This window comes from Phoxinus phoxinus (genome assembly GCF_949152265.1).
Source record: "Phoxinus phoxinus genome assembly, chromosome: 14".
Lineage (NCBI taxonomy): Eukaryota > Metazoa > Chordata > Actinopteri > Cypriniformes > Leuciscidae > Phoxinus > Phoxinus phoxinus.
In genome coordinates, this window is record NC_136889.1 from 33,615,171 (window position 1) to 33,643,111 (window position 27,941).

At 40.6% G+C, this 27,941-nt stretch overlaps 1 protein-coding gene across 1 annotated transcript; it reads left to right on the plus strand.

Annotated features, from left to right (window-relative positions):
* The first annotated feature begins 863 nt into the window (after nucleotides 1-863).
* On the plus strand, nucleotides 864-27,885 carry gtpbp2a (GTP binding protein 2a). The gene is made up of 12 exons (XM_079634450.1): nucleotides 864-1,226; nucleotides 2,639-2,665; nucleotides 5,436-5,620; nucleotides 8,600-8,708; nucleotides 9,550-9,747; nucleotides 13,716-13,890; nucleotides 20,208-20,427; nucleotides 20,685-20,820; nucleotides 21,284-21,342; nucleotides 22,795-22,966; nucleotides 24,770-24,934; nucleotides 26,097-27,885. Exons 1-12 carry the CDS (start codon nucleotides 1,077-1,079, stop codon nucleotides 26,259-26,261), a joined length of 1,761 nt encoding a protein of 586 aa, XP_079490576.1. The 5' UTR covers nucleotides 864-1,076; the 3' UTR covers nucleotides 26,262-27,885.
* Nucleotides 27,886-27,941: the final 56 nt, after the last annotated feature.

Genomic DNA, 27,941 nt, shown 5'->3' on the forward strand with positions numbered 1-27,941 from the left:
ACCAATATTGAATTCATAAATGAAAGTTTCATAACACTGTTTGTTTACATACTTTACACAAATAGACACACTTTTAGTTATGTAATTTTATAATTGCACAAATGAAGTGAATAACATCAGCATAAACCATTTGTTGTGGCGTAAATTAAGTAACTTTCAATTATCACTGAAGACCAGCAAAAATTATTATATTTAACTTCATGCTTGATAACTGGAAACAACAACAACTTGTGGAATCCAGCCAATCATATTCGAGGACTGTATAACTCATCATCTTGTAGAAAATGTGTGGAATATGTTATAATAATATTTAATAAATATAAACAACCCCAAAAAATGTTTTGGTACAAATATGTACCTTATATTGCTTGGGGGGGGGAGGGGGGGGGGGGGACACAAACAAACAAACAAACAAACAGAGAGACCCAATTTCTGAACTCGACCGTTTTTAACAAAATTATCCTACAAAACGCTTTCAGAAAGCAGAATAAAGGAAATTGTATCAAAATATCTTCCGTGTTCTGTGAATTGAAAGCCAAATATCCCTGGAGAAAATGTTTCGATCCTTTTATCGACTCTATGCGTGTCATTAGGCTAATCATAGTTTGAAAAAAACAAAGCTGACGCAAAAGCAGTGCAATTTTGGTTCATGTAAAGTTACAGAGCGATTGCAGCATAAATATTCATCAGCGACTTCCTTCTTCCTTCTCAGAATCAATTCTGGTGTTCTTCTCACACGATCTTATCTTTTCCATTCAATTTCTGATCGATTCTATATACACTATGTCAGAGTTTCAGATAACTCTAACTTTATTCAGTACAGAAGAACCAAAATAAGAAAGTATATTCCGCTTCTTCTGCGCATGACGCGCTTCCGCAAACTTAAACCGGAAGTTGAGTTGTTATTGTTGCGAGTGTTGGGGGGTTGAGCCCTACCGGCTCGAGTTTATACACGATAATGTTTCACTCGCTCTCTTGTGTGTGTACCTCTCTGAACCTGAGCCTGGACCCGAAGCGGCGAATGGCGTAGGACGGACGCGGGAGTGTATCACTTTATCTCGGGGGTTTGAACAGGAATGGACTCGCGGGTGTCGGAGCTGTTCGGGTCGGCTGCGAGTACTGGGGCTCTCAGCAGAAAACCCGCAAAAAATGGCAGCAAAAAGTTCAAGAACCGCTCAGCCCGGTATCAAAAAGCCAGCAATAATCCTCCGTATCTTCCTCCAGAGGTGAGCCGACACAGCCGATAACATCTGTGTGTGTTCCAGCGGACAGCTGACCAGTTCTTCCGCGTTATTATACTTTAATCACTCGCTGTAGTGCCTTCAAACACGGGTTGATATTGTGTGTATGTGGTTTTGGGACTTCACTGGTTATTTGTTTGTTTGTTTGTTTATTTATTTATTTATTATTTGGTTTACAAAAATACAGCGAGTGTTGCGTCATGAAATGTTGATCACATACACACAGTATATAGAACTATAAAGTATAAAAATTACATTATATCATGTCAATACCAACCTATTCAAGGTTATATTACTGTTATTATTGTAAAATGTAATAATAATATAAGTCAAAAACAAATAGGTTGGTATTGACATGATATAATGTAATTTTTATACTTTTTAGTTCTATAAAGTATAAAAATGACATTATATCATGTCAATACCAACCTATTCGAGGTTAGCCTATATTACTGTTAATATTGTAAAATGTAATAATAATAATAACGCAGGTGTAAATAATAAAGCAGAAAGCCACTTGATAAAATGAGCCTCTCTCCGAGTCTGTTGCTACCCTATAAACATTGAATCATATGAAATACAAAATAAAACAATTTTATAGTGTCATAAAACATGCATTTTACGTAAAATATAACGAAATATAATCATGGTGTGCTTTCCCCCTAAATATTCATATTATTTACTTATAAAATGTAAAGTTATTTACAGTAAAATTCCATGTGACTTTAAAAATATATTATAATGTAAACAAGATGAGCAGCATTTTTTACATTCTTTTCTAAATAGCCTGTGTTGTAACATACATTTTTTAAGTACATTTATTTTAGTTTGTCATCTCATAAAAGTGAATTTACATTTCATGGAAATTCACGGTTTTCTCTTTTATTGTTTGTCTGGTAATGAAGGCGAGTTTCTGTAGATAGAAATAAACAGCTATCATTAGAGAAGACAGAAACATAAGTTATGGCTGTTGTTATGAGTCAGAGACTGTAATATGAAACCGCTGTGTTTGTAAATATGAGAAATAAAGGCGGGAAAAGTTGATTCTGTGTTTATTTCACACTAGAAGTCAGTCAGATGAGTAATGTAGTCATTAGCTGGGCTTGTTGAAATCTTTTGTCTATTATGATGACTTTTGTTTGCAATGGCAAAGCTCACTTTTATCGTATCTGACGTGCCATGAAAAAGCAATAAGAAAATGGTTGTTTTTGACATAATTTTAGACATAATTTTAGATTAATTACACGGCATAAAAGCAGCAAGACATATTCTGAATGAGCCGACACATTGGTTGAGCTTGTTCACGGCTCTTTTCTCTTCCGAGTCTTTGTGCTTTTGAAAACTGAACTGTGTGACTTTTGAGCTCAGCATCAACTCTGTCCTGTCTTTTGTTTCAGGTTGAAGAGGGAAACATTGAGTACAAGGTAAACTCTCTGCAAGCACATCACAGCGCTGTTCAGAATCTGTCATGAATATTAATAATGTTCTGTGTTTCACGCTCAGTCAGTATCTAGCAGGTGTAAACTCACTTCTGTACACGTAAGCGGGCGGCAGTAGAGTAGCAGTGCTTTTTATAAACTACAGCTGTTGGACGTTTAAAGGTGACATATATTATGCCCCTTTTCACAAGATGTAACATAAATCTATGGTGTCCCCAGTGACATTTCAGCTCAAAATTCCCTCCAGATCATTTATTCTAGCTTGTCAAATTTGCCCCTTTTTGGGTGTGAGCAAAAAATGCAAGTGTGTGTCCCTTTAAATGCAAATGAGCTGTAGCTCCGCCTCCATTCAGAAGAGGGCGGAGCCTTTACACGAGCTTCAGAAACTCCGGCAATAGAGAGCCTAAGCCCCTCCCCTTCCGGTTGACCATGGGACCTTATTTAGGAAAAATATTGTATGGTAGTCAATGGCGAGAGACAACAAATATTTTGATCTCGTTTGAATTGTGCCCTGAATTACACACATGATGTTTGTCAATTTAAAAGATACATTTTAAAGTCAAGAAAGTCGCAGTTTGATGTAAAACTGTTGAGGTATAAGACTGTGAAAATACGTAATTACAAAGACTACAAACCCAGAAGGGGCACATGTGACGTCATACCTTTTCTCTCAATGACTGAAGCTAACTTTACCGAAGCTAACTTTGCCGAAGCTAACTTTGCCGAAGCTAACTTTGCCGAAGCTAACTTTGCCGAAGCTAACTTTGCCGAAGCTAACTTTGCCGAAGCTAACTTTGCCGAAGCTAACTTTACCGAAGCTAACTTTACTGAAGCTAAAGCTAACTTTCCTGAAGCTAAAGCTAACTTTCCTGAAGCTAAAGCTAACTTTCCTGAAGCTAAAGCTAACTTTCATGAAGCTAAAGCTAACTTTACTGAAGCTAACGTCTGTCATGTTCTCTATAGTCTTACGTTATAATCGTGACGTTACGCCGTGATGCCGGAGTGTGTTGTACCAGACTGCACACACACACGAGCAACGGTGACGTATAGTGCGAGACGAGAGACGACGTTCATTGAGAGATTTCCACATAAAACTAAACGCTACTCTTCTGTTTTATGACAAACTGCGACTTTCTTGACTTTTATAATTATCTTTTAATTTGACAAACATCATATGTGTAATCGGGGCACAGTTCAGACGGAGTAAAAAGATGTAAAAAGTTGTCTCTCGCCATTGACTACCATACATATTTTTTCAGAAACAAGGTCCCATGAGCCGGAAGCGGAGGGGCGGGGCTTAGGCCTGTTCTGTTGTTGAGAGCCGATCTCACTCATCCAGAATCCCAGAATAACCAGTGCAGCCTTACTGTACGTTCACACCGCCGCCGGCGAGAGCGGCAAAATTCGCTCTCGCCGCCCTGCCATCGACGCCGTGAGATTCGGGGACTCTCTGGCGCTCTGACGTAGATTTTAGAATGCGTGATTTTTTAAAAACTTTATTTAAAGGAGCCGCAAAGCAAATAAGAACTGAACATAAATCAGTATCCTATTTTGTGCATTCTGGCCACACGTAGGGTATAAGTTAACCTATTAAAATCTTTTAAATGTGAAAGTAACAAAACACCAACAATTTCAGACACCTTTTACATTCGTCGTTCTTTTTATTAATATCGTCGTTCTTTTTATTAATATCCCTGTATGTAAACAGGGACACGTCGTACAATAACGGGAAACCCGCAACAGAAATAATGAACTTTTCCTCCATTTTGCTTAGGAACTAATGTGGTCGGAACCAAAGTTTACAGGATTGTGTTCTCTGGTATCCTCTCAGGCGGAGGACTTCTACATTACGATTGGTTGCCGCTGAACCGCGTCATAGCTTATTACCATAAAGTTGACTTGATTTCAACTCTTCTCGCCGCTCTCGCCGTCCAAGACGCACCGCCCTCGCCGGAGCTCGCCGCCGGCTCTCATTGAAAATGAATGGCTTCCGGCCACTTTGACGCTCTCGCCGCCAGCGGTGTGAACGTACAGTTAAGCTGCGTTCACACTACAAGCTTTGTCGCTGCAGGTCGCCAGTGGCTGGCGGTGCGGTCGCTAGTGGGCGTTCCCGCTACTGGTTGCCTAGTAATGTTTGTGAGTGACAGGATGCTCCTCCATGTTGTAGACAACAAATCCGTTTTCTTGCCACTACAAACACACATTTTGCAAGGAAAATTCTAAATATAAATGTAATCAGTATATGCATAATATTAAAGAGTCAGAGAGTGACGGATGATCCCGCGCTCCACTGACTTCACTCCTATTGGTTGTCGCTCCCGAAAGTCTCTCTTCATTTGCATAAAGTTAAACAGATCTCAACTTTGTTGCGTCGCCAGACACGCCCCATCAGGTCGCCAACGGCCGCGATCGCGCGTCGCCGGAAAACGCCCGCTCCCCATTGAAATCAATGATAACGTGTCGCTTGTAGTGTGAACGCAGCTTTACGGAGAGACTCAGGGAGAGTTTCTGGATGTTAGCGGACACATTTCTGTAGTTGTTGTGGAGTTACACTGATCATCTCCTCATCATGTTGAACTCTCACACGCGTGTCCACAGTTCCTGAGGTGTTTATCAGACAGCGCTGACATGTTCTGCTCACTAGTGTTCAGTGCTCGACCACAGATCATGCTTTGCTGGATCTTCTGTCAGCCTCGAGTATCGTAGTGCTTACGTGTGTGTGTGTGTGTGTGTGTGTGTGTGTGTGTGTGTTCAGCTGAAGCTGGTGAGCCCGACTCAGTACCGCTTCGAGCACTTGGCCACACAGATGAAGTGGCGTCTCCAGGAGGGCCGCGGCGAGGCGGTGTATCAGATCGGCGTGGAGGACAACGGGCTGCTGGTGGGCCTGTCGGAGGAAGACATGAACGCCTCGCTCAAAACACTCCGCAGGATGGCTGAGAAGTGCGAGCGCAAACACACACACACACACACACTGCATGATAATAAAACTGATTTTGCCTTATGAATACATCAAATGCTAGATCTGTATATTCAACTCACATTTATTTGTATAGCGCTTTTCACTGTAAATTAGGGCTGTAAACGATTAATCGCGATTAATCGAATCCAAAATGAAGTTTGTGTTTACATAATATATGTGTGTGTATTGTGTATAATTATTTTGTATATATAAATACACACACGCATGTATATATTTAAGAAAAATTTGTTATTTATATATAAAATTGTTATTTATATATAATATAAATTATATACAAATATATATGCAGTATATAAATGCAAATATTTCTCAAATATATACATGCATGTGTGTGTATTTAAATATACAAAATAATTATACACAATACACACATATATATTATGTAAACACAAACTTTTATTTTGGATTCGATTAATCGCGATTAATCGTTTACAGCCCTAATTTACAGCGATCTGTTATCAGAGGAAACTTAAGTTATGCATTTCAGAAATGTTCAAAGTCACAGTTAGCGAAAAAGGTATTAATTTAAACAACGTAATAAGTTAATGCAGGAACAGTGAGCTCGTTGAAGTAATGAATACTTGTTTGTTAACAAATGATTGACATTTAGAAAAATATAGCATCCTATTTGAGTGAATCTCGCTCATATTTTACTCCAAAACACGTTATTTTCTGTCTGTACTATATATGATAACATAATGAAATAAAAGGCAATTTAAAGGGATAGTTCACCCTAAAATTAAAATTGTCATTATTTACTCACCCTGGTGTTGTCGCACAAAAAATATATAATTTTTACATTTCCGTCCATATAATGGCAGTGAATATCGACCAGAATCAAGCTTTAAAAAAAGACTCAAAAGTTTCACAGAATGATCTGATGTTACACGAGTCGTTTTTCCCACGCGCTCTGGGTCTTTACGATAGAATTTAGTTAAAAAATAACTGGAATTTAATGTTTTATTTAACAAAAATTGTGAGTATGTGAGAAATCAAGACTAAGAAAAACACAACATGAGATCCAATCCACGTACTTGCTTCTGCGAGGCGAACTCATCCGCTGTGTTTGTCGCTACAAGAAGTTATCGTTCTAGATTTCCAACTTTTCAAGAAAGTATATGGATTCTTTTTGGGGATTTCTAGGCGTTGTATTTCATATTGCGCTTTTATTTTTATTAAATACATTAAATTTCATAAACCCTCCCCAGAACACGTATTAGGACACGTCAAATCACCTTTATTTATATAAGGTTTTTTTACAATACAGATTATATCAAAGCAGCTTCACTGTGAGAACATGAAAATTACACAACAAAGTTTGTTTCTAGAAGAAAATTGCGTCATCGTCCACCTAGATCAATAATATTGTTGAATATTAAAACACGTGACATCATTCTGTGATACTTTTGCATTTTTTTTTAATTCTCCTTTTGTGATCAATAAAAGAAAGAAGGGTGTCAACACCAGGGTTAGTAAATAATTACTTAATTAGGGTAATTTTAGAGTGAACTATCGTTTCAAATGAACTGATGTCTGCGGTAGCGATCAAAATAAAGCAAATTACCTTTTGAAAGTAACTTGATATAAAGATTGAGTCCAGTTACATCGTTACACCAGTAGGTGGCGACAAGTGACTGTTAAAAACCTATTCGTCACTGAATCATTCGAGGTTCGTTTAAAAACACTGATTTATCCAGAAATGAAACAAGTGAAGACTTTATGAGTGAGTCATTGAATCGTTCACTCAAACCAAGTGAATTATTTTTTTAATAATTCATTCAAATTTACATTAAAAGTTGAAATATTTTAACTAAATTACAACTTCATAATTTCAAATGTGTAATTACAAAATACATGGAATACAAGCTTCATTAGACATGCCACATAAATGCTTGTCAGCACATTCAGCAGTTACGTTAACATATATTAACAATAGAAGTATGAAATGACAAATAAATTTACGGGTTATTGCATTTGATATAAATTTAAATTATAATGCATTTTCATTTAATTGCACTTAACATGCAATTAAGTGTCTGAAAACATTACATTCAAACTGCTTTTAAAGGATTAGTTCACTTTAAAAAAACTTCTGCTGATAGTTTACTCACCCTGATGTCATCCAAGATGTCCATGTCTTTCCTTCTTCAGTCGAAAAGAAATGAAGGTTTTTGATGAACACATTTCTCCATATAATGGACGTCAATGGGCCCCAAACGGGTCAAGGTCCAGATGACAGTGTCAGCGCCGCTTCAACGGGGTTTAAACGACACCAGACGATGAATACGGGTCTTATCTAGCGAAACCTTCTTTTAGTTCTTTTAGGCTTTTTAATATTCCAACACCAGGATACACACACGAGATGGGCATTTGAAAAGATAAACTGACACAAAGACATGTGAATATGTGTGTATGGTCCTCCTTCTGCACATCTGTAAACACGGACTCGTCAAGCGTGACCTTTACAACGTAACTGCGTATCACGTGACGTCACGAACGCGCATCACAGAACAGAGCAAGGCGAGCGTTTGTGCTTATAAAACTTAAACTTTTTTATTTATTTCTGAAATGACGATGGTTTCGCTAGATAAGACCCGTATTCATCGTCTGGTGTCGTTTAAAGCCCGTTGAAGCGGCGCTGACACTGTCATCTGACCTTGACCCGTTTGGTCCCCAGTGAAGTACATTATATGGAGAAATGTGTTCATCATAAACCTTCATTTCTTTTCCACTGAAGAAAGAAAGACACGGACATCTTGGATGACATCGGGGTGAGTAAACTATCAGCAAAAGTTTTTTTTAAAGTGAACTAATCCTTTAAGTGTAATATTACTGTAAAAAGTGATCTTTTTAAAAGTATGATAGTGCACTTCTCGGATGAAGTGGATGAAGACGAGTATTTTGTGAGGATGAAGAGTGTGATGATGTGGTGTGTTCAGGGTGGGTGCAGACATCACAGTTCTCAGAGAGCGGGAGGTCGATTACGACTCTGACGAGACACACAGAATAGCCGAGGTCCTGGTCAGGAAAGTGCCCGATGATCAGCAGGTGTGTGTTTATTTGTGTTGTTTGATTGTCTAAAGTGTGTGTAAAAGGAGGAGTTCACCTCAGAATTAAATCTTCCTGATGATTTACTCTCGTCATCCAAGATGTTCATGTCTGTCTGTCTTCAGTGGAACAGAAATGCAGGTTTGTGAGGAACACACTCCAGATGTTCTCCATATAGTGTCTTCAATGGTCCAGCGGGTCGAAGGTCCAGATGTGAGTTTCAGCTTCAAAGTCTCTCACGATCCAGCCGAGGAATAAGAGTCTCATCTAGACACACCAGCCGACATTTTATAACAAAATACACATTTATATACTTTTAACCACAAATGCTGGACTTTACACATTACATCATCAGGGTGAAAGGTCACGGGTTTTCAGAAATGTAGGGTAGGGCGAAAAAAGTTTAACTTTTATTTTTTGGTAAATTTTGACTCAGCGTTTGACTCAGTCTTTGCACATTCACTTTATAAACACTGGGTCTGTTCTTCCGCCTACGTCACGCTTGACCTTTGAATGTGATCACGTAATGTGTGTCGCATCACAGCGAGTGCAAGACCAGCATCTGTGGTTAAAAGTATATAAATGTGTATTTAGTTATAAAATGGCTGCTTGTTTGTCTAGATGAGACTCTTATTCCTCGGCTGGATCGTGAGAGACTTTGAAGCTGAAACTCACATCTGGACCTTCGACCCGCTGGACCATTGAAGTCACTATATGGAGAACATCCTGGAGTGTGTTCCTCACAAACCTGCATTTCTGTTCCACTGAAGACAGACTTCTCATTAAAGTTTAATTCTGAAGTGATCTACTCCTTTAATGGTGTTATTTGATGTGTCTCCAGTTCCTGGACCTGCGAGTGGCTGTGCTGGGAAACGTGGACTCGGGAAAGTCCACTTTGCTGGGTGTTCTCACACAGGGAGAGCTGGACAACGGGAGAGGGAGAGCGAGACTAAACCTCTTCAGACACCTTCACGAGATCCAGACCGGACGAACCTCCAGCATCAGCATCGAGATCTTGGGCTTTGACAGCAAAGGAGTGGTGAGTTTAACAACCTTAAAGCGGTTTTAATGGGATAGTTCACCCAAAAATGAAAATTAGCCCATGATTTACTCGCCCTGAAGTCATCCTCCGTGTATATGACATTCTTCTATCAGACGAAAACAATCAGTGTTATATTAAAACATGTCCTGGCTCTTCCAAGCTTTATAATTTATAATAATATATATTTTTGAAGTCCATAAAAGTGCATCTATCCATCATAAAAGTGCATCTATCCATCATAAAAGTGCATCTGTCCATCATAAAAGTGCATCTATCTATCATAAAAGTGCATCTATCCATCATAAAAGTGCATCTATCCATCATAAAAGTGCATCTGTCCATCATAAAAGTGCATCTATCTATCATAAAAGTGCATCTGTCCATCATAAAAGTGCATCTATCCATCATAAAAGTGCATCTGTCCATCATAAAAGTGCATCTATCTATCATAAAAGTGCATCTATCTATCATAAAAGTGCATCTATCCATCATAAAAGTGCATCTGTCCATCATAAAAGTGCATCTATCTATCATAAAAGTGCATCTATCCATCATAAAAGTGCATCTATCCATCATAAAAGTGCATCTGTCCATCATAAAAGTGCATCTATCTATCATAAAAGTGCATCTATCCATCATAAAAGTGCATCTGTCCATCATAAAAGTGCATCTATCCATCATAAAAGTGCATCTATCCATCATAAAAGTGCATCTGTCCATCATAAAAGTGCATCTATCTATCATAAAAGTGCATCTGTCCATCATAAAAGTGCATCTATCCATCATAAAAGTGCATCTGTCCATCATAAAAGTGCATCTATCTATCATAAAAGTGCATCTATCTATCATAAAAGTGCATCTATCCATCATAAAAGTGCATCTGTCCATCATAAAAGTGCATCTATCCATCATAGAAGTGCATCTATCCATCATAAAAGTGCATCTGTCCATCATAAAAGTGCATCTATCTATCATAAAAGTGCATCTGTCCATCATAAAAGTGCATCTATCCATCATAAAAGTGCATCTGTCCATCATAAAAGTGCATCTATCCATCATAAAAGTGCATCTGTCCATCATAAAAGTGCATCTATCCATCATAAAAGTGCATCTGTCCATCATAAAAGTGCATCTATCCATCATAAAAGTGCATCTGTCCATCATAAAAGTGCATCTATCCATCATAAAAGTGCATCTATCCATCATAAAAGTGCATCTGTCCATAATAAAAGTGCATCTATCTATCATAAAAGTGCATCTGTCCATCATAAAAGTGCATCTATCCATCATAAAAGTGCATCTGTCCATCATAAAAGTGCATCTGTCCATCATAAAAGTGCATCTGTCCATCATAAAAGTGCATCTACTCATGATAAAAGTGTATATTATGGACTGAAAAAAAAACATTCGCTGCCATTATAAAGCTTGGAAGAGCCAGGACATTTATTTAATAGAACTCAGATTGTCTTCGTCTGATAGAAGAATGTCATACACCTAGGATACCTTCAGGGGGAGTAAATCATGGGCTAATTTTCATTTTTCGGTGAACTATCCCTTTAATTCAAAATGGTTGCTTGGCTATTGTAAACAACTCAACTTTACACAATACTTCTTAATGACAAGTTCTTTCTTGCCTGGACTTGTTTGGGACGTGTCCCGAATTGTATTTTAGCAGTAGTTCCTGCCTTTCTTATAAATGATTGACACATTTATACCGCCACGCTGCACACTTTTAAAGTTACGCCCAGCCTTAATTTCACCCGTAAGGCATATATGATTAAAGGATTAGTTTGTAACAATCAGACAAAGGAGTCAAAAATAGGAGTCAGATTAAACTGTGTGAGGTTGTGAGCGTTTAAAAAGATGAGACGAACAACAGTAATAAAGTGAATAAATTAAGTTACATTATTCACTTAAAACAACACAGTAAAACTAGAAAAACGTCCACTTGCATCATACCATAATAAACACTTGTCTTGTCAGTCTCAATGTGAAGGTGTCCACCGGCGGTGCATGAAAACAATCCACAGAAGTGATAGTCCGGAAAGGAAAGTCCAAGTGGGTGATCAAGTTTGGGACCCTCATTTGACTGCCATACTGCCTCCTTTTTAGCTGGTCTACTTCCTGTTTCCTGTCATGTGATCAGTCACATGACAGGCAGACCTAGTTTCATTTAAAGGCATACACGCATTAAAACAGATATGAGGAATACAATGGCTAAGACAACATGCACACCTTTTAAAGCTCAAGTATATATTGAGCAGGGTAAATCATGTCACATGTCTCGTCAGTTACTCACGCTCATGTCGTTCCAAACCCATAAGACAAATCAAGATATTTTTACTGAAACCTGAGAGGTTTTTGTCCCTCCATTGAATGTCCAGATAACCAAAACTTAAAATATCAACAAAAACACACACATGGTAAACACTGAAGTGTCCCGTGTTAGAACATATCTCATTGGTTTTGCACGCTCAAGCTTCCTTGTTTTCCATACATGATGCACTCTCTATATGTGAATAAAAGCCTTCATTTGATAGTCCACTTCAGACATTCTACTAACTATAAGTAACTTTGCAACTACGTGTCGACTAGCAATCATTAGAGAATTAGTAGACTTATAGTTACCGTATTTTCCAGACTATAAGTCAACTATAAGTTTTTTTCAGATTTTTTCTGGTCCTGCGACTGATAGTCAGGTGCGACTTATATATCAACATTAATTCATACTGACTGAGATGAACCAAGAGAAAGCATTACCGTCTACAGCCGCGAGAGGGCGCTCTAGTTGGCGGAGTTGTTCAGAAGCGACACCGAGGAAGAAGAGTTCAGTGTTGAGGAGTGAGATCGGGAGCTTGGGGAACTTGCTGACCGGTAACTTGTTGGACTCGCTGGCTAATGTTAGTTTAGCCTATTCAGCCTCAGGTATATGTTCTTTATGCTGTTGTGGAGCTGAATAACCTTTCCGGATTAAATGTCTGTTCTTGGTCTTGGATTTTGTGAAATACATTTCAAAATAAATGCGACTTATTTTTTTTTTCCTCTTCATGACGCATTTTTTTGACTAATGCGACTTATTCTCCAGAGCGACTTATAGTCCGGAAAATACGGTAGTGTGTAATAAAGCTGCTTGTGAGTGTAAAAGGTCCCAAAAGATAGAAGTGATTCTGAACTGAAACAAGGCGTCAGTAATTCAGTCTCACTTCCTGCTGAACCTGTGAAGGTTTGTGACTAATTTGCATAATGCCCGCCTCTGGTCTTGATTGGCTGATCAGCGTCTCTTAGCTCCGCCCTCAAACACTGTAGTGTATCTGAGACTGGGAGAGTTCGGTTCGTGTTGTTCATGTGGAGAAGACGCTGTTTTCTGAGATCGATACGGTAAAACCCACGCCATCGTCACTGTTCGTATCACTGTGATCAAGAGCTGAGATTCAGATATGATAATGAGCGTTTGCTTTCTGACCAATCACAGCAGAGCAGCTCTCAGAGAGGCGGGGTTTAGATAGATTGAATCTTTGATGGAAGCGTTTCAGAGACTGAGAGGAAAGAGCTGACGCTGCAGTGGAGATTATGAGGACATTAAAGTGTTTTTTGACCTTGAATGCATGTAAACATATTGTAGGAGACTCCGAAGCAACATTATGAACCTTTAAAATAGCATAATAGGGGCATTTTAAGTTTTAAGGACTTTGATTGGAGGGACAGAAACCTCTCAGGTTTAGTTATAAATATCCTAATTTGTCTTTTGAAGATTAACCAAAGTCTTATGTGTTTGGAACGGCACAAGGGTGATGAAATGATGACAGAACTTGCGTTTAAAGTTTTTTTTTTTTTTTTTGATAATGTTGTGCTGCTCATCTTGGCCGGGCCACTTCTGTAAAGAGATTTTAATCTCAGAGAGTTTGATCTGGTTAAATAAAGGGCAAATAATAAATGAATACTAGCCTCTGGTGTCTTTCCTCTAGGTGGTGAACTACAGCGAGTCCCGGACAGCAGAGGAGATTTGTGAGAGTGCCTCAAAAATGATCACCTTCATAGATCTGGCCGGCCACCACAAATATCTGAAGACCACGATCTTCGGCTTGACCAGCTACTGTCCAGACTTCGCCATGCTCGTCGTCAGCGCCAACACGGGCATCGGTGAGCTTCACAGCACGCGTGGGGTGGCGTAACGCTTTACCTTAGATTAGTGCCGGCCCTGAGAAATGTCAAATCACACAGGGCAAGTGACACAAGTAAACCTCGTAATGTTTGGGCACGTCTATCCTAAATCAGCTGTTCTCCTGGATACTCAATAATCTCAGCATATGATCTTATGTAATGCACTCTTCAGTGTCGCCCCCATCCCTTCTGTCCTCCACACCCCAAAATACCTCTGGTGCAGGACCGAGAGAAACCTGAGCTGTGACTGCGGGCCACAGTGTCGTTTAACTCTCACCTCCTATACCAGGGGTCGGCAACCCAAAATGTTGAAAGAGCCATATTGGACCAAAAAAAAAGAAAAAAAATCTAATCTGTCTGGAGCCGCAAAAAATTAAAAGCCTTATATAAGTGTTATAATGAAGGCAACACATGCTGTAAGTGTCTTAGCTTTATTAGCCCCCTAGTATCAAAATGATAAGTAGGCTACAAATACATGAGCAAGGCGACCGTTATTTCAAATCTGTCACTTCATTGTTTCCATGGTTACGCGTCATTGCTTGTCACGTGACACAGCGCAACCACAACACAGCGCTGAATGAATGATGATCTGCTTTTATGTAATTTTTCCTTTTTTTTTTTTTTTATATTCACACATTTATTAGCTTTAGTATGAAACACTGATATTCCGATTGTCAAATATGTGCATGTGGATGTGTTTTGTTGTATAAACACCTTTATAACGATCGCGTTAGTTGAGCTGTATGCGCGTGATGGGCGCCGCCATGTTAGTTTGTGCCACAGGTCAGAGAATCGGATCTGTTGGATTTACAACACGTCAATTCCTCCACTTCTCCCGAAATACATGAAAGTAAGTGGCTGGTGAACTGGGAGAAGAATAGGGTAAAATGTAAAGCTACTTACACAATGTGTATCTGATATGAATAAAACGTGATTATTATTGCCGCTTCCATAGACATCAGTGTATATTTTACAACATCAAATTCATTGTTTTTTTTAGTACTTATGTGATTCTTAAATATCTGAAACCTAAAATAACCATTATGTGGTTGAAAACACTGAATAGTTGTGATGTATGACAAGCACTGAGCGCGTCCGTCTCTGGCTCAGCGCCAGCGAACGCGCCTAAGCACGTTTGAATTTAGCAGTTGATCACGTGATGCACTGACCGCTCTAATCACACCGGTGTGATCGTACATGCGAAAGGGTTAAAACAAAAAATATTTTTCCCATTTTCATATTTTTGAAAAAGCTCCAGGGAGCCACTAGGGCGGCGCATAAGAGTTGCCGACGGGTTGCCGACGCCTGGTCTATACAATCCCCCTACAAAAAAACTAGTCTGAGTCATATCTCCAAATTGAAGTTAGGTTCACAAAAAAGTAGAGGTTCCTGTGAGATTTTGTGTAAGCCACCGGGTGACAAACACACTCCGTTAAAATAGTTTTTGACGTGTTCTCCTGTCACAATTTTTTTGGTACAAAATTGCTTATATCAGAAGCTGGCAAATATGAAACCTTGAGTCTCAGACCTTTCCAACTATGTGTTTTTGTTAAGTTTAGAGGAAGATTTGATTATAAAATAGTGCAGTAAATTTTGTGAAATGTAAAACATGACAAAGGTGATGAAACAGCGTGTAGTAAAAAGCACGATGACGAAGGAGAATAGGAATAACGCTATTTAACGACAAAACTCAGGAGAGCAGAAAGGAAACATTAACACCGCTTAACATTGACGAGATCGGACGAACACGGGGACAAATATACTTTACAGCAACATCATGTTCTGACTTCTAGCGATGGAGAACATGGTGTTGCAGAATCTGTGTCCCGTTCCCGTTTGGTTTCTATTTCTGCAGTGTAGATCCATTCACACTCAAATCACATCGGCCCAAAACCTGCCGTGTCACATCATGGAGCATTTTTCCATATGCAAAGCAGTCCCAGTTAGTGTTTAAGAGTGATATTCTGCAAATGTGTGAGGTGTCTAGTGTCTACAGGTGTGCGTGTGTTGTGATCCTGACGCGTATCGCTATGTTGTTTTGTTTGGTGGAAAGTAGCGTGTCAGAAATGGGAGAAGATATTTGGGCGAGTGGGTCATGCAAGTCTTTCGAGGAGAACACGATGCTCCGTCTGCAAGGTGACTCCAGCGCGCTTAAATTATGCAACGGCACACACACACACACACACACACAGACGGTGGTGTACAGTGTCTCTGCTCCTCCCAGAGTTTGACTTTTCCATAAGCTAATCCATGCAAACAGACTCGCCAGCTCTCCAATCATTAACCTCAGATGACGGGTGAACTTTGGACTGTGTGTGTGTGCGTGTGTGTGTGCGTGTGTGTGTGCGTGTGTGTGTGTGTGCGTGTGTGTGCGTGCGTGTGTGTGTGTGTGCTGGACGTGACCTGCACTGCATATCTTCATGCTCCTGAGTGTGTGTGAATCAGCTGATGTGGGCACGTCAAAACAACCACTGCTCGACGAACGGCTTTCAGATGACCTTATCACACACACCTACCCTGGGTCACATTCTGATGAGTGTTGCGTTGGCCTGAACCATCTGCACCAGCGAACACTACAGCAGAAATAAACACTTAAGGTCCTTGCACACAGAGTCCGAAATGTACGTATGCGTATTCATCCTCCTAAAAATGTGTCAACCTTGCACACTGAGTCTGTAGCCTGGAAATCCAGACCTAAATCTGAAAGATTATGGTCTGGTGTCGATTAATGAAAATCGGCCGGTTCGAGGGGCGGCACCAAGCATGCATTTGAAAATCTCATCACACGCAAGTGGCTAACACTACGACCAATCACAATAATACACAGGGTGACGCATCACTAAGTCCCGTTACCAGCGGAGGAGTAGTGGGAAGTTCGGATCATTTTACTGTACGTTCACACCGCCGCCGGCAAGAGCGGCAACATTCGCTCTCGCCGCCCTGCCATCGACGCCGTGAGATTCGGGGACTCTCTGGCGCTCTGACATAGATTTTAGAATGCGTGATTTTTTAAAAACTTTATTTAAAGGAGCCGCAAAGCAAATAAGAACTGAACATAAATCGGTATCATATTTTGTGCACACTGGCCACACGTAGGGTATAAGTTAACCTATTAAAATCTTTTAAATGTGAAAGTAACAAAACACCAACAATTTCAGACACCTTTTTCCATTCGTCGTTCTTTTTATTAATGTCCCTGTATGTAAACAGTGACACGTCGTACAATAACGGGAAACCCACAACAGAAATAATGAACTTTTCCTCCATTTTGCTTAGGAACTAATGTGGTCAGAACCAAAGTTTACAGGATTGTGTTCTCTGGTATCCTCTCAGGCGGAGGACTTCTACATTCCGATTGGTTGCCGCCGAACCGCGTCATAGCTTATTACCATAAAGTTCACAAATTTCAACTCTTCTCGCCGTCCAAGACGCGCCGCGCTGCCTTCGCCGGAGCTCGCCGCCGGCTCTCATTGAAAATGAATGGCTTCCGGCCAATTTGACGCTCTCGCCGCCGGCGGTGTGAACGTACAGTTACTGACTCGGATCTTTGAATCTCGTTCAGCAAAATGAACGAATCTTTATTCGAGTAATTTCGTTAATTTCAGCAGAATATAATGTCCTGTTAAATAGCCCAACACAAATAGCCCAACACAGTACTAGCACATCTAGTACTTAGGAAAATGTTGATTACATTTGAAAAGTTGGGTCCACCTTAAGTCCAGGCTATTGCAGTGTTAATTCCCCTCCTGATCCACGGCGATCTTTCTTTTGCAACTTCAGATTTATCACGTCTACTCTGTTCCCGTCTCTCGTGTCTGTACTCGGGTTCGAACTTGAGCGGAGCTAACATTAACTGGTAGATTATACCTTTGCCGTATCCGGTCGGCAAAACAGCAAAAACTTCCTTCTTTCAAAGGAACGATTCGAGTGCCGTCTTCTATTCCTCTTTTAGAGAAAAAGCCAAGTCTAAATCTTTCATTGTAGCGGCCAAAGCCGTTTCAAACAACTGGTGTTCATCCACAGCCATCTTGCAATGTTTACTAATGGCTAATGTCATCTCGCCTCTGGCCCGCCTATATCAGATAACCCGATGTGATTGGTGCAGCTCAGATAGAGGGGCATATTTAATGAGATCTGTTGGATTTACAACACGTCAATTCCTCCACTTCTCCCGAAATACATGAAAGTAAGTGGCTGGTGAACTGGGTAAAATGTAAAGTAAAATGTAAAGCTATACACAATGTGTATCTGATATGAATAAAACGTGATTATTATTGCCGCTTCCATAGACATCAGTGTATATTTTACAACATCAAATTCATTGTTTTTTTTAGTTCTTATGTGATTCTTAAATGTCTGAAACCTAAAATAACCATTATGTGGTTGAAAACACTGAATAGTTGTGATGTATGACAAGCACTGAGCGCGTCCGTCTCTGGCTCAGCGCCAGCGAACGCGCCTAAGCATGTTTGAATTTAGCAGTTGATCACGTGATGCACTGACCGCTCTATTATATTCTATAGCATTATTACTCGACACCAGAGCTACTCGCTGAGAAAATTCAAATTGTGCTCTCGCGAGAACTCTGGATTTCCAGGGCACTGAGTCTGATGCGTATTTATTATTAATCTGTTGCGAAAAAATAGTTGGAGTCTTCAAGCAGTGAGGATGATTTTGTTCCCCTCTCTCGTCTTAAAAAGAGGAAACATTGGGTCCATCAGATCCTGATTGCGTAGAGAGGGAGGAGAGTTTGCTGCGGGATTATCCCGAGAGAGTCAACGTTTACTTTGTGGCTCAGTTTGATGCTTAGCTAGCGATACTGGAGTCACATATTAAAAACTGCACAGGTAGATTCAGGATTATTACCCAGTTATATTCATTACTATAATATAGTATGCTCATGCTGAACAGGACTCTGAAATGTAGTCACCAAAATATTAATAATAATATAAAGTTTCCCACAAGATGATGATGTGGTGTCACTTCAACCTTGACCTGGTCAAACTGTCTCGTTCCGGAACATCTATTTATGGATCATAATGTACGCCAGCCTTGACCTCCATCTTTGTTTACATGTAGCTGCTATTTTTGCATGCATAAACACCGTCCTTCTGTGTCACACACACACACACACACACACTCTGTACTGTAAAAAGCGCTGTATAAATAAAGCTGACTTGCCAGACGACACTGTTCCTGCTGCACTAACTAATGCTGGTTCTTGGTTATTGAGAATTAGTTAATGGCCACAGAGTATCTTTTAAAGGCAAGTCACCTTTATGTGCTTTATACTACACAGATTGTTTCAAATTAGCTTCACAGTAATAAGCAAGAAAAATAACTATTGATTAATGACTCAAACGTCATCAAATTCTGCTGTAAAGCAGCTCTAGAAAGACAATAGTGTCATTATTCAGCTCAATTCAGTTTTACTGAGAAAACAGCGTCTTCTCGACACGAACAACACGAACCAAACTCTTCCAGTCTCGGATACACTACAGTGTTTGTGGGCGGAGCTAAGAGACGCTGATCAGCCAATCAAGACCAGAGGCTGGCATTATGCAAATGAGTCACAAACCTACACAGGTTCATCAGGAAGTGAGACTGAATTACTGACGACTCGTTTCAGTTCAGAATCACTTCTATCTTTTAGGAGACAATAACTCCATTTATCTGCACTTTAACCTTTGAAACTTTTATACTCACAAACAGCTTTATTACACACTACATAAAAGAGAATCCTCGAAAAGGCATAACGGGGGAATTTAAAGTACGTAAACTTTAAGTCCCCCTGTAGTCAATAACTCATCCCTAAGTTAAAACTCATCTTTAATCACCAAAATGACAAATTTAAACAAAAATTCTTCATGCCTTAAAATATCCTGAATGTAACTCAACACCCTTGCCTCATTTAGTATGCGCGGTTCTATGATTATGCAGATGAGCCCCGCCTCCACTCACTCACTCACTCAGAGATCCACTGGTGGACGAGCACACGTTGATCTGATTGGTTACAAGGTAGTGTGTGACGTCAGAAACACCAGCGATTTCAAACCGTGTTTTTGAGACTGTCTTTGGTTCACTGCAGTTTTAGGCAGAAAATCCACTTATGAACTTACACATGGTGTGTGTTAAAGCAGATTAATAACACCACATACACACATAAACTACATTAAAAGCTGGATTTACACCACAGGGGACTCTAAGACTCGGTTCCTTGTTTTCCGAACTTTTTGTGTCATCCACGCTCTTTAAACGCCTCTGATGTTTGGCGCACCCTCTCGTTCTTCTCCTAGCGGGTACGACGCGCGAGCACTTGGGTCTGGCCATGGCGCTGAAGGTGCCGATCTTCATCGTCGTGAGTAAAGTGGACCTGTGTGCCAAGGGCACGGTGGAGCGCACGGTGCGGCAGCTGGAGCGGATCCTCAAGCAGCCCGGCTGCAACAAGGTGCCCATGCTAGTGTCCTCCACCGACGACGCCGTCACGGCCGCGCAGAAGTTCGCTCAGTCCCCGAGGTACACACACACAGATACACCACAGCAGAGCTTGACTATACAGGCGTTCGCTCCGGGTGGTTATGGGCACTCGCCTCCAGGGTGTTCCCCGAGAACTAATGGTTCCTCTAGGAGCGTTCCAGGGTGTGGAGGCGAGTGCCCATAACCACCCGGAGCGAACGCATCTATAGAAACTGACAAACCTAGCTTTTCAAATCACAAAGATGAGAGAAGAACATGGCTTTAAACGTCCTGATCAAAGTGTGTTGTCTTCGCAGCATCACCCCCATCTTCACCCTGTCCAGCGTATCGGGCGAGAGTCTGGATGTGCTGAAGGTCTTCTTTAACATCCTACCTCCCCTCAGCAACAGCAAGGAGCAGGAGGAGCTCATGCAGCAGCTCACCGAGTTCCAGGTGCAGTTTCACCTCATGTGACCCTGCACCACAAACCAGTCACATGCGTACATTGTTTGAAATTGAGATTTATATATCACATGAAAGCTGAATAAATAAGCTTTCCACTGATGTGTGGTTTGTTAGGATAGGACAATATTTGGTCGAGATACAACTATTGTAAATCTGGAATCTGAGGAGCAAAAAAATGTAAACATTGAGAAAATCTCCTTTAAAGTTGTGCATTTATGTTCACGATTGTGCTGCATTCACTCACAAAAACACATGTTTTATATATTTACGGTAGGACATTTACTAAATATCTTCATGGAACATGATCTTAATATCCTCATGATTTTTGGCATAAAAGAAAAATGGATAATTTTGACACATACAATGTATAGTTGCCACAGATATACAGTGTAACTCTTTGATGTGTGTGTGCGTGTGTGTGCGCGCGTGTGTGTGTGTGTGTGTTGTGTAGATTGATGAGATCTACACCGTGCCAGATGTGGGGACAGTAGTTGGTGGGACTCTTTACAGGTACGTCCTCTTCTCTCCTCTATTGCCTGTGGTGTCCAGACTATTGCTGGCGGTACACCGGCTCATACCGAACACCGCTGTTTATTTTTGTTAGGATATGAATTTTCAATATACCGCAAAACCGGTGTGTGTCGCTTTAACAACGCTGGGAACGCGGCGCGACACTGTGTGAGAGGGACACTGGTGATGCTCAGATGTGTGTGTTACTGAGCGTCACGGTGAAGATGGACCGGTTAAACTATAACTGATGTCAAATTATATTACAGTGTTTCCCACACATTGGTTCACAATATCATCAACACTGCCATCCGCAAATAGATTTTCCAAAAGCCTTTTGACATCGTTGAATAAACATGAGAACGGCACGTTTCAAAGTGAAAACGCGGCGCGGGTGTTTTTATATGAATGTATCTGTGAAGGGAACGGACTGTCTTTAGAAACGTCTCGATGTTATTTTCATTTAATCTTTCTTTGTTTCCTGATAAAGCAGCGTTTATGAGCGCTGTGCTGCTTTGTGTTCAGCCGTTACCGGGGGAAACCGCTTTGTGTTCAGCCGTTACCGGGGAAACCGCTTTGTGTTCAGCCGTTACCGGGGAAACCGATTTGTGTTCAGCCGTTACCGGGGAAACGAAACCGCGTTGTGTTCAGCCGTTACCGGGGAAACCGCTTTGTGTTCAGCCGTTACCGGGGAAACCGCTTTGTGTTCAGCCGTTACCGGGGAAACGAAACCGCTTTGTGTTCAGCCGTTACCGGGGAAACGAAACCGTGTTGTGTTCAGCCGTTACCGGGGAAACCGCTTTGTGTTCAGCCGTTACCGGGGAAACGAAACAGCGTTGTGTTCAGCCGTTACCGGGGAAACCGCTTTGTGTTTAACCATTACCGGGGAAACGAAACCGCGTTGTGTTCAGCCGTTACCGGGGAAACCGCTTTGTGTTCAGCCGTTACCGGGGAAACGAAACCGCTTTGTGTTCAGCCGTTACCGGGGAAACGAAACCGCGTTGTGTTCAGCCGTTACCGGGGAAACCGCTTTGTGTTCAGCCGTTACCGGGGAAACGAAACAGCGTTGTGTTCAGCCGTTACCGGGGAAACCGCTTTGTGTTTAACCATTACCGGGGAAACCGCTGTTTCTGCCGCTCCTACAGCGCCTCCTGCTGGTGCCTGTTTGTAAACACTGCAAACCTGTATTAATACTAGTGTGGAATTTTCTACAATATTCACTCATGACAGTAAAATACAGCATTCTAAGTCAGTCTGCTGCAGTATCTCCTCTCTCACTCAGTAGAACAAGTGCTTAACACCCAGTCATGCCTGGAAAAAAACACTGTCATATACCGTGAAACCAGTATAATATAGAAAAATACTGTGATATCATTTTTGGTCATACCGCCCAGCACTAGTCCAAACAGTGTCCAAACACTTGTGTCTGATGTGTGTGTGTGTGTGTGTGCGCAGTGGGATCTGCCGCGAGGGGGAGCCGCTGGTGGTCGGACCCACGGATGACGGGGAGTTTCGGGAGCTGACGGTCCTCAGTATCCAGAGGAATCGCTCCGGGTGTCGGGTCCTCAGAGCGGGACAGGCCGCTACTCTGGCACTCGGAGAGTTCGACCGCTCGCTGTTGCGGAAGGTGAGCATTTCTATTGGTGGATGCAGGAGATACGGACTCTGAGCTGCTACACTAGCGGTGGATGGCACCAGGAACCATTAAAGGAGTCGTTCACTTCAGAATTACAGTTTCCTGATGATTTACTCTCATCATCCCAGATGTTCATGTGTGTCTGTCTTCAGTGGAACAGAAATGCATGTTTGTGAGGAACACACTCCAGATGTTCTCCATATAGTGTCTTCAATGGTCCAGCGGGTCGAAGGTCCAGATGTGAGTTTCAGCTTCAAAGTCTCTCACGATCCAGCCGAGGAATAAGAGTCTCATCTAGACAAACCAGCCGACATCTTATAACTAAATACACATTTATATACTTTTAACCACAGATGCTGGTCTTGCACTCGCTGTGATGCGACACACATTACGTTATCAGGTTGAAAGGTCAAGCGTGACGTAGGCGGAAGAACAGACCCAGTGTTTTATTTAAAAAAATAATAATTTAAGGTAAAACAATGATGTCGGACGATTGTGAAGTTGGAGGAGAAAATGAGAGTTCTCTATATTTCTGAACCGGAACACACGTGACCTTTCATCACAGCGAGTGCAAGACCAGCATTAGTAGTTAAAAGTATATAAATGTTTATTTAGTTATAAGATGTCGGCTGGTGTGTCTAGATGAGACTCTTATTCCTCGGCTGGATCGTGAGAGACTTTGAAGCTGAAACTCACATCTGGACCTTCGACCCGCTGGACCATTGAAGACACTATATGGAGAACATCTGGAGTGTGTTCCTCACAAACCTGCATTTCCACTGAAGACAGACAGACGTGAACATCTTGGATGACGTGGAGAGAGTAAATCATCAGGAAGTTAAATTCTGAAGTGAACTCCTCCTTTAAAGAGGACCTATTCTGCCCTTTTACAAAGTCTGGTTGTTGTTTTTGGCTCTGCTAGAACAGGTTCTCATGCTTGAATCTTCAAAAAAAAAAAAAAAGATCCCATATTCTCCATTGTTCCTCCACTTTATTTTAAACACAATCAGGGATTCAATTAACAAATATAATCCCTGATTGTAAATTTAAACCCTAATTAATTATCAAATCAGATATTAATATTCTAATCTGCAATTAAACCTTTATCATTGTAATTGAACATCATAAAGTTACATTTTCGATTAACTCCCAGAAATCCTCTCTCTGGCACAAGCACCTCTTGCTGATATAAAGGCAATAAATGTGTAAAACGCGAAGTGTCTTTATAAAATACTGCCTAGAGAGATCGTAAAGGGATGATCACGCGCTTTTATTTTTAAGTTTATTTGTAATTAACACTTTTCTGAGACCTGAAGCTCTCCTAGTTTCTGTTTTGTTTCAGTCAACAACATTTTAACTGTCGGTGATATATATATATATATATATATATTTTTTAAACCTCTTCACCTGCACGTTTGAAGTTAATCAATAATTGAGATTTAAAGTGATCGAGCAGCAGGAATAAAGTCATCCCATCTTACATGTACATTAAAACTAGGATCAAACTCAAAGTCTGCGTGCTTTTGAAACCAGAACAAATGTGGGCGGGGCTTGATTTGATGGTTGTGGTTTGCTATTGGAGGATCTCATGTGAGTGACAGGTTGCCCCGCCCACATCATCAGAGAAGATAATTTGTTTTTTTAAATTGAAGTTTGGTGCAACAGAATTATTAGATAAACCTTGATTTAATCTAGGTTTAAACATATGATGATTGTTTAAGTGTTCAGTATTGGAGCCGGTGTAAGTGGTTTTGGTGTGTGTGTGTGTGTGTGTGTGTGTGTGTTCTCTGGCAGGGAATGGTGATGGTTAGTCCCGAGATGAACCCTGATATCTGCTGGCGCTTCGAGGCGGAGATCGTTTTACTCTTCCATGCCAAAACTTTCCACAAGGGCTTCCAGGTGACCGTTCATGTGGGCAACGTCAGACAGACGGCCACCGTCGAGGCTCTGCAAGGAAAGGTGAGTCGTTTCTCTCCGTCCGTCTGACAGATACTCAGATACACGGTTAAAGCCCCCTTGTGGCCAATCATTGCATCCCTTAAAACTCATCTGTGATCACCACAATGACATACTTAAGCGTCTTTTCCTTCATGCCTTAAAATATCATGAATGTAACTCGACACCCTCGCCTCATTTAGTATGCGCGGTTCTATGAATATGCAAATGAGCCCTGCCTCCACTCACTCACTCACTCAGAGATCCACTGGTGGACGATCACACGTTGATCTGATTGGTTACAAGGTAGTGTGTGACGTCAGAAACACCAGCGATTTCAAACCGTGTGTTTGAGACTGTCTTTGGTTCACTGCAGTTTTAAGCAGAAAATACAGCAATGCTGTCGACTTATGAACTTACACGTGTGTGTTAAAGCAGATTAATAACACCACATACACACATAAACTACATTAAAAGCTGGATTTACACCACAGGGGGACTCTAAGTATATCTGCTGGTCTGGCTGTCTATTAGGGCTGGGCGGTATATCGAGTTTGTACGATATATCGATATATATATATTTTTAAACGATATGGAATGAGGCAACACCGTTTATATCGATACAGAAGTTTGATACGAGCACATATATATTTATATATCAACAATAAACCTCTAGAAATCTCGATCACGGTTACACGCACGTGACGTTTCTTTTTTTAAAGCCTTGCATTTTAAGCATTTGAGCAATTTTAAACTCAGAAATGCAAGAAATCAAGTCAGAATTGTGTTATTGAGTTATGATCTTTATTCTGTGGTGGAAAGCAGCTTTCACACAGTAAGGCATGATGGAGAGCAGAATTGTTATTCACACAGCTACTTTTTTGCTTTAAATCAATGTTTGTAACGCTGTGATGTATCTGGTTGGTTTGGATTCAAGGCCTCGAGCCAAACACTGAAATTATATTTTATATAAGAACAATTGTTTCAAAAGTGAATGTCACTTCATTAAAAGATGCGATGCTTGATTTAGTTTATATTTGCTCATTGCGCTCGCTTGCGCCCTCTTGTGGACACAGGAGACAATACAGCACTTTTTGCCTTTAGAATTCGAATATAATTGGAATTTTGCTAATATTTAAGAAAGAAATTCAAATGTATCTTACTCTGATGTGCTCCTGTGCTCCAGGACGAGCTGCGCACCGGAGAGAAAGCTGTGGTCGGGTTCAGGTTCATCAAACACCCGGAGTATCTGAAGCTGGGCGCCAAGCTGCTCTTCCGAGAGGGAGTGACCAAAGGCATCGGTCAGGTGACCAAACTACAGCCCGCGAGCCAGTACCAGGAGCAGGCCTGAGCGGGCCACACACACACACACACACACACACACACACAGAGGCCTTTACAGTCACAAACATCTCTCACTGTTTCTAGTTCTACAGCAAATATTCTTACATCAAGATACATTCACTGGAGAAGCTCAATGATATGAAGTCTTGTTTTCTGACACAAGTGCTTAAAAAAGAACAAAATCTGCCAGCGGGTCAAAAAAATTACCCTTTGAATGAAGACCCTGCTGGCAGATATTTGTTGTTGTTCAAGTGTTCAAATGTTCAAGTACAAACTAAAAAAAAAATTCACAAAACAAAAACATATTTAGTCATTTTGCTTCTCCAGTAAATTTATCTTGATTTAAAGGAACAGTTCACTCAAAAACTGAATTTCTGTCATCATATACTCGCCCTCAAGCCGTTCTAAACCTGTGTGCGTTTCTTCTGTTAAACACAAAAGAAGATATTTTGAAAAATGTTGTAAACCAAACTGTTGTTGGACCCCATTGACTTCTATAGTAGAAAAAAAAATACTATGGAAGTCAATGGGGTCCAACAACAGTTTGGTTTACAACATTCTTCAAAATATCTATTTTTGTGTTTAACAGAAGAAACTCATACAGGTTTAGAACGGCTTGAGGGCGAGCAAATGACAGAATTTAAAATTTTTTAAGTGAATTATTCCTATAAGAATGTATATTTGTGCTGGAAAACAGAAGAAACACTGAGGAAGAGCTCATATCGGACGGCACTGAGTAACACACACACACACACTCACAGTTTATGACTTTATTCAGTAACCAAAGCACAGAGATTGTGTGTTTAAATGTCTGCCAAAGATTATTCTCTTGTTTTAAGTGGGCATTTTTATAACTGATGTCAATGAAGAATGGTTTCTTCTCGTGGCAGCTAGAGTTTGAAATCATCACCAAATGCCAGAAACTCTCTGATATCTTTTAATTTATTTTATCGTTGTGTAACGAGGTGTTTTGTACTGAAGTGACATCATCAGTGCCGAACAGCACAGCCTTTATATCTATAGATCTGCTGCTTTACCACCAAGTGTCCCTCCGCGCTCACCGTCCTTGAGACGGCAGAACCTGCCTTCAGTAGCTCAGGAAAACTGCAGAACCACACACACACACACACACCACTGTCGGATTATGCAAATGACTCTTTTACCTGTTCTTTCTCCCACTTGGTTTGGTGCTAATGCTTCTGATTTACATGTTTTTAAATGTTGGAAGGGGAGGATAAAGTGTGTTAGATTCATGTTCTTGCCTAAAATCTGTCCTGTAACCATCGCATGCGTGTTCGTCTCCACGAGCGCTTCACTCGTCACTCTTCTCGCTCGGTGTTGCCTCTGCAATTTTACAAGTAAAAATGTATTTCAACCAAAAGTTTTTGAAAATTTATAAAGAATGAATCTGGATGTTTTAGTTTCTTAGATATGTAATAATTTCCAGTATAATATGCATCTGTTTTTTCGAGTGACGTCTCATTTTTCCACCGAATGTCACTTTTCTGGCAAAAAGTTTTTTTGAGGTATTTTAAGATATTTTAGCCTTACGTTTTGGTGAATTGGAGTTATTTATGTACAGATTTGTTTGTATATTGTGATGTACATAAATAAAAGTTTATTCAAGTTTATGATTGACACTGATTTCATTGTTTCCGCTTGTTGTTGAAAGGTGATGCAAGATGCT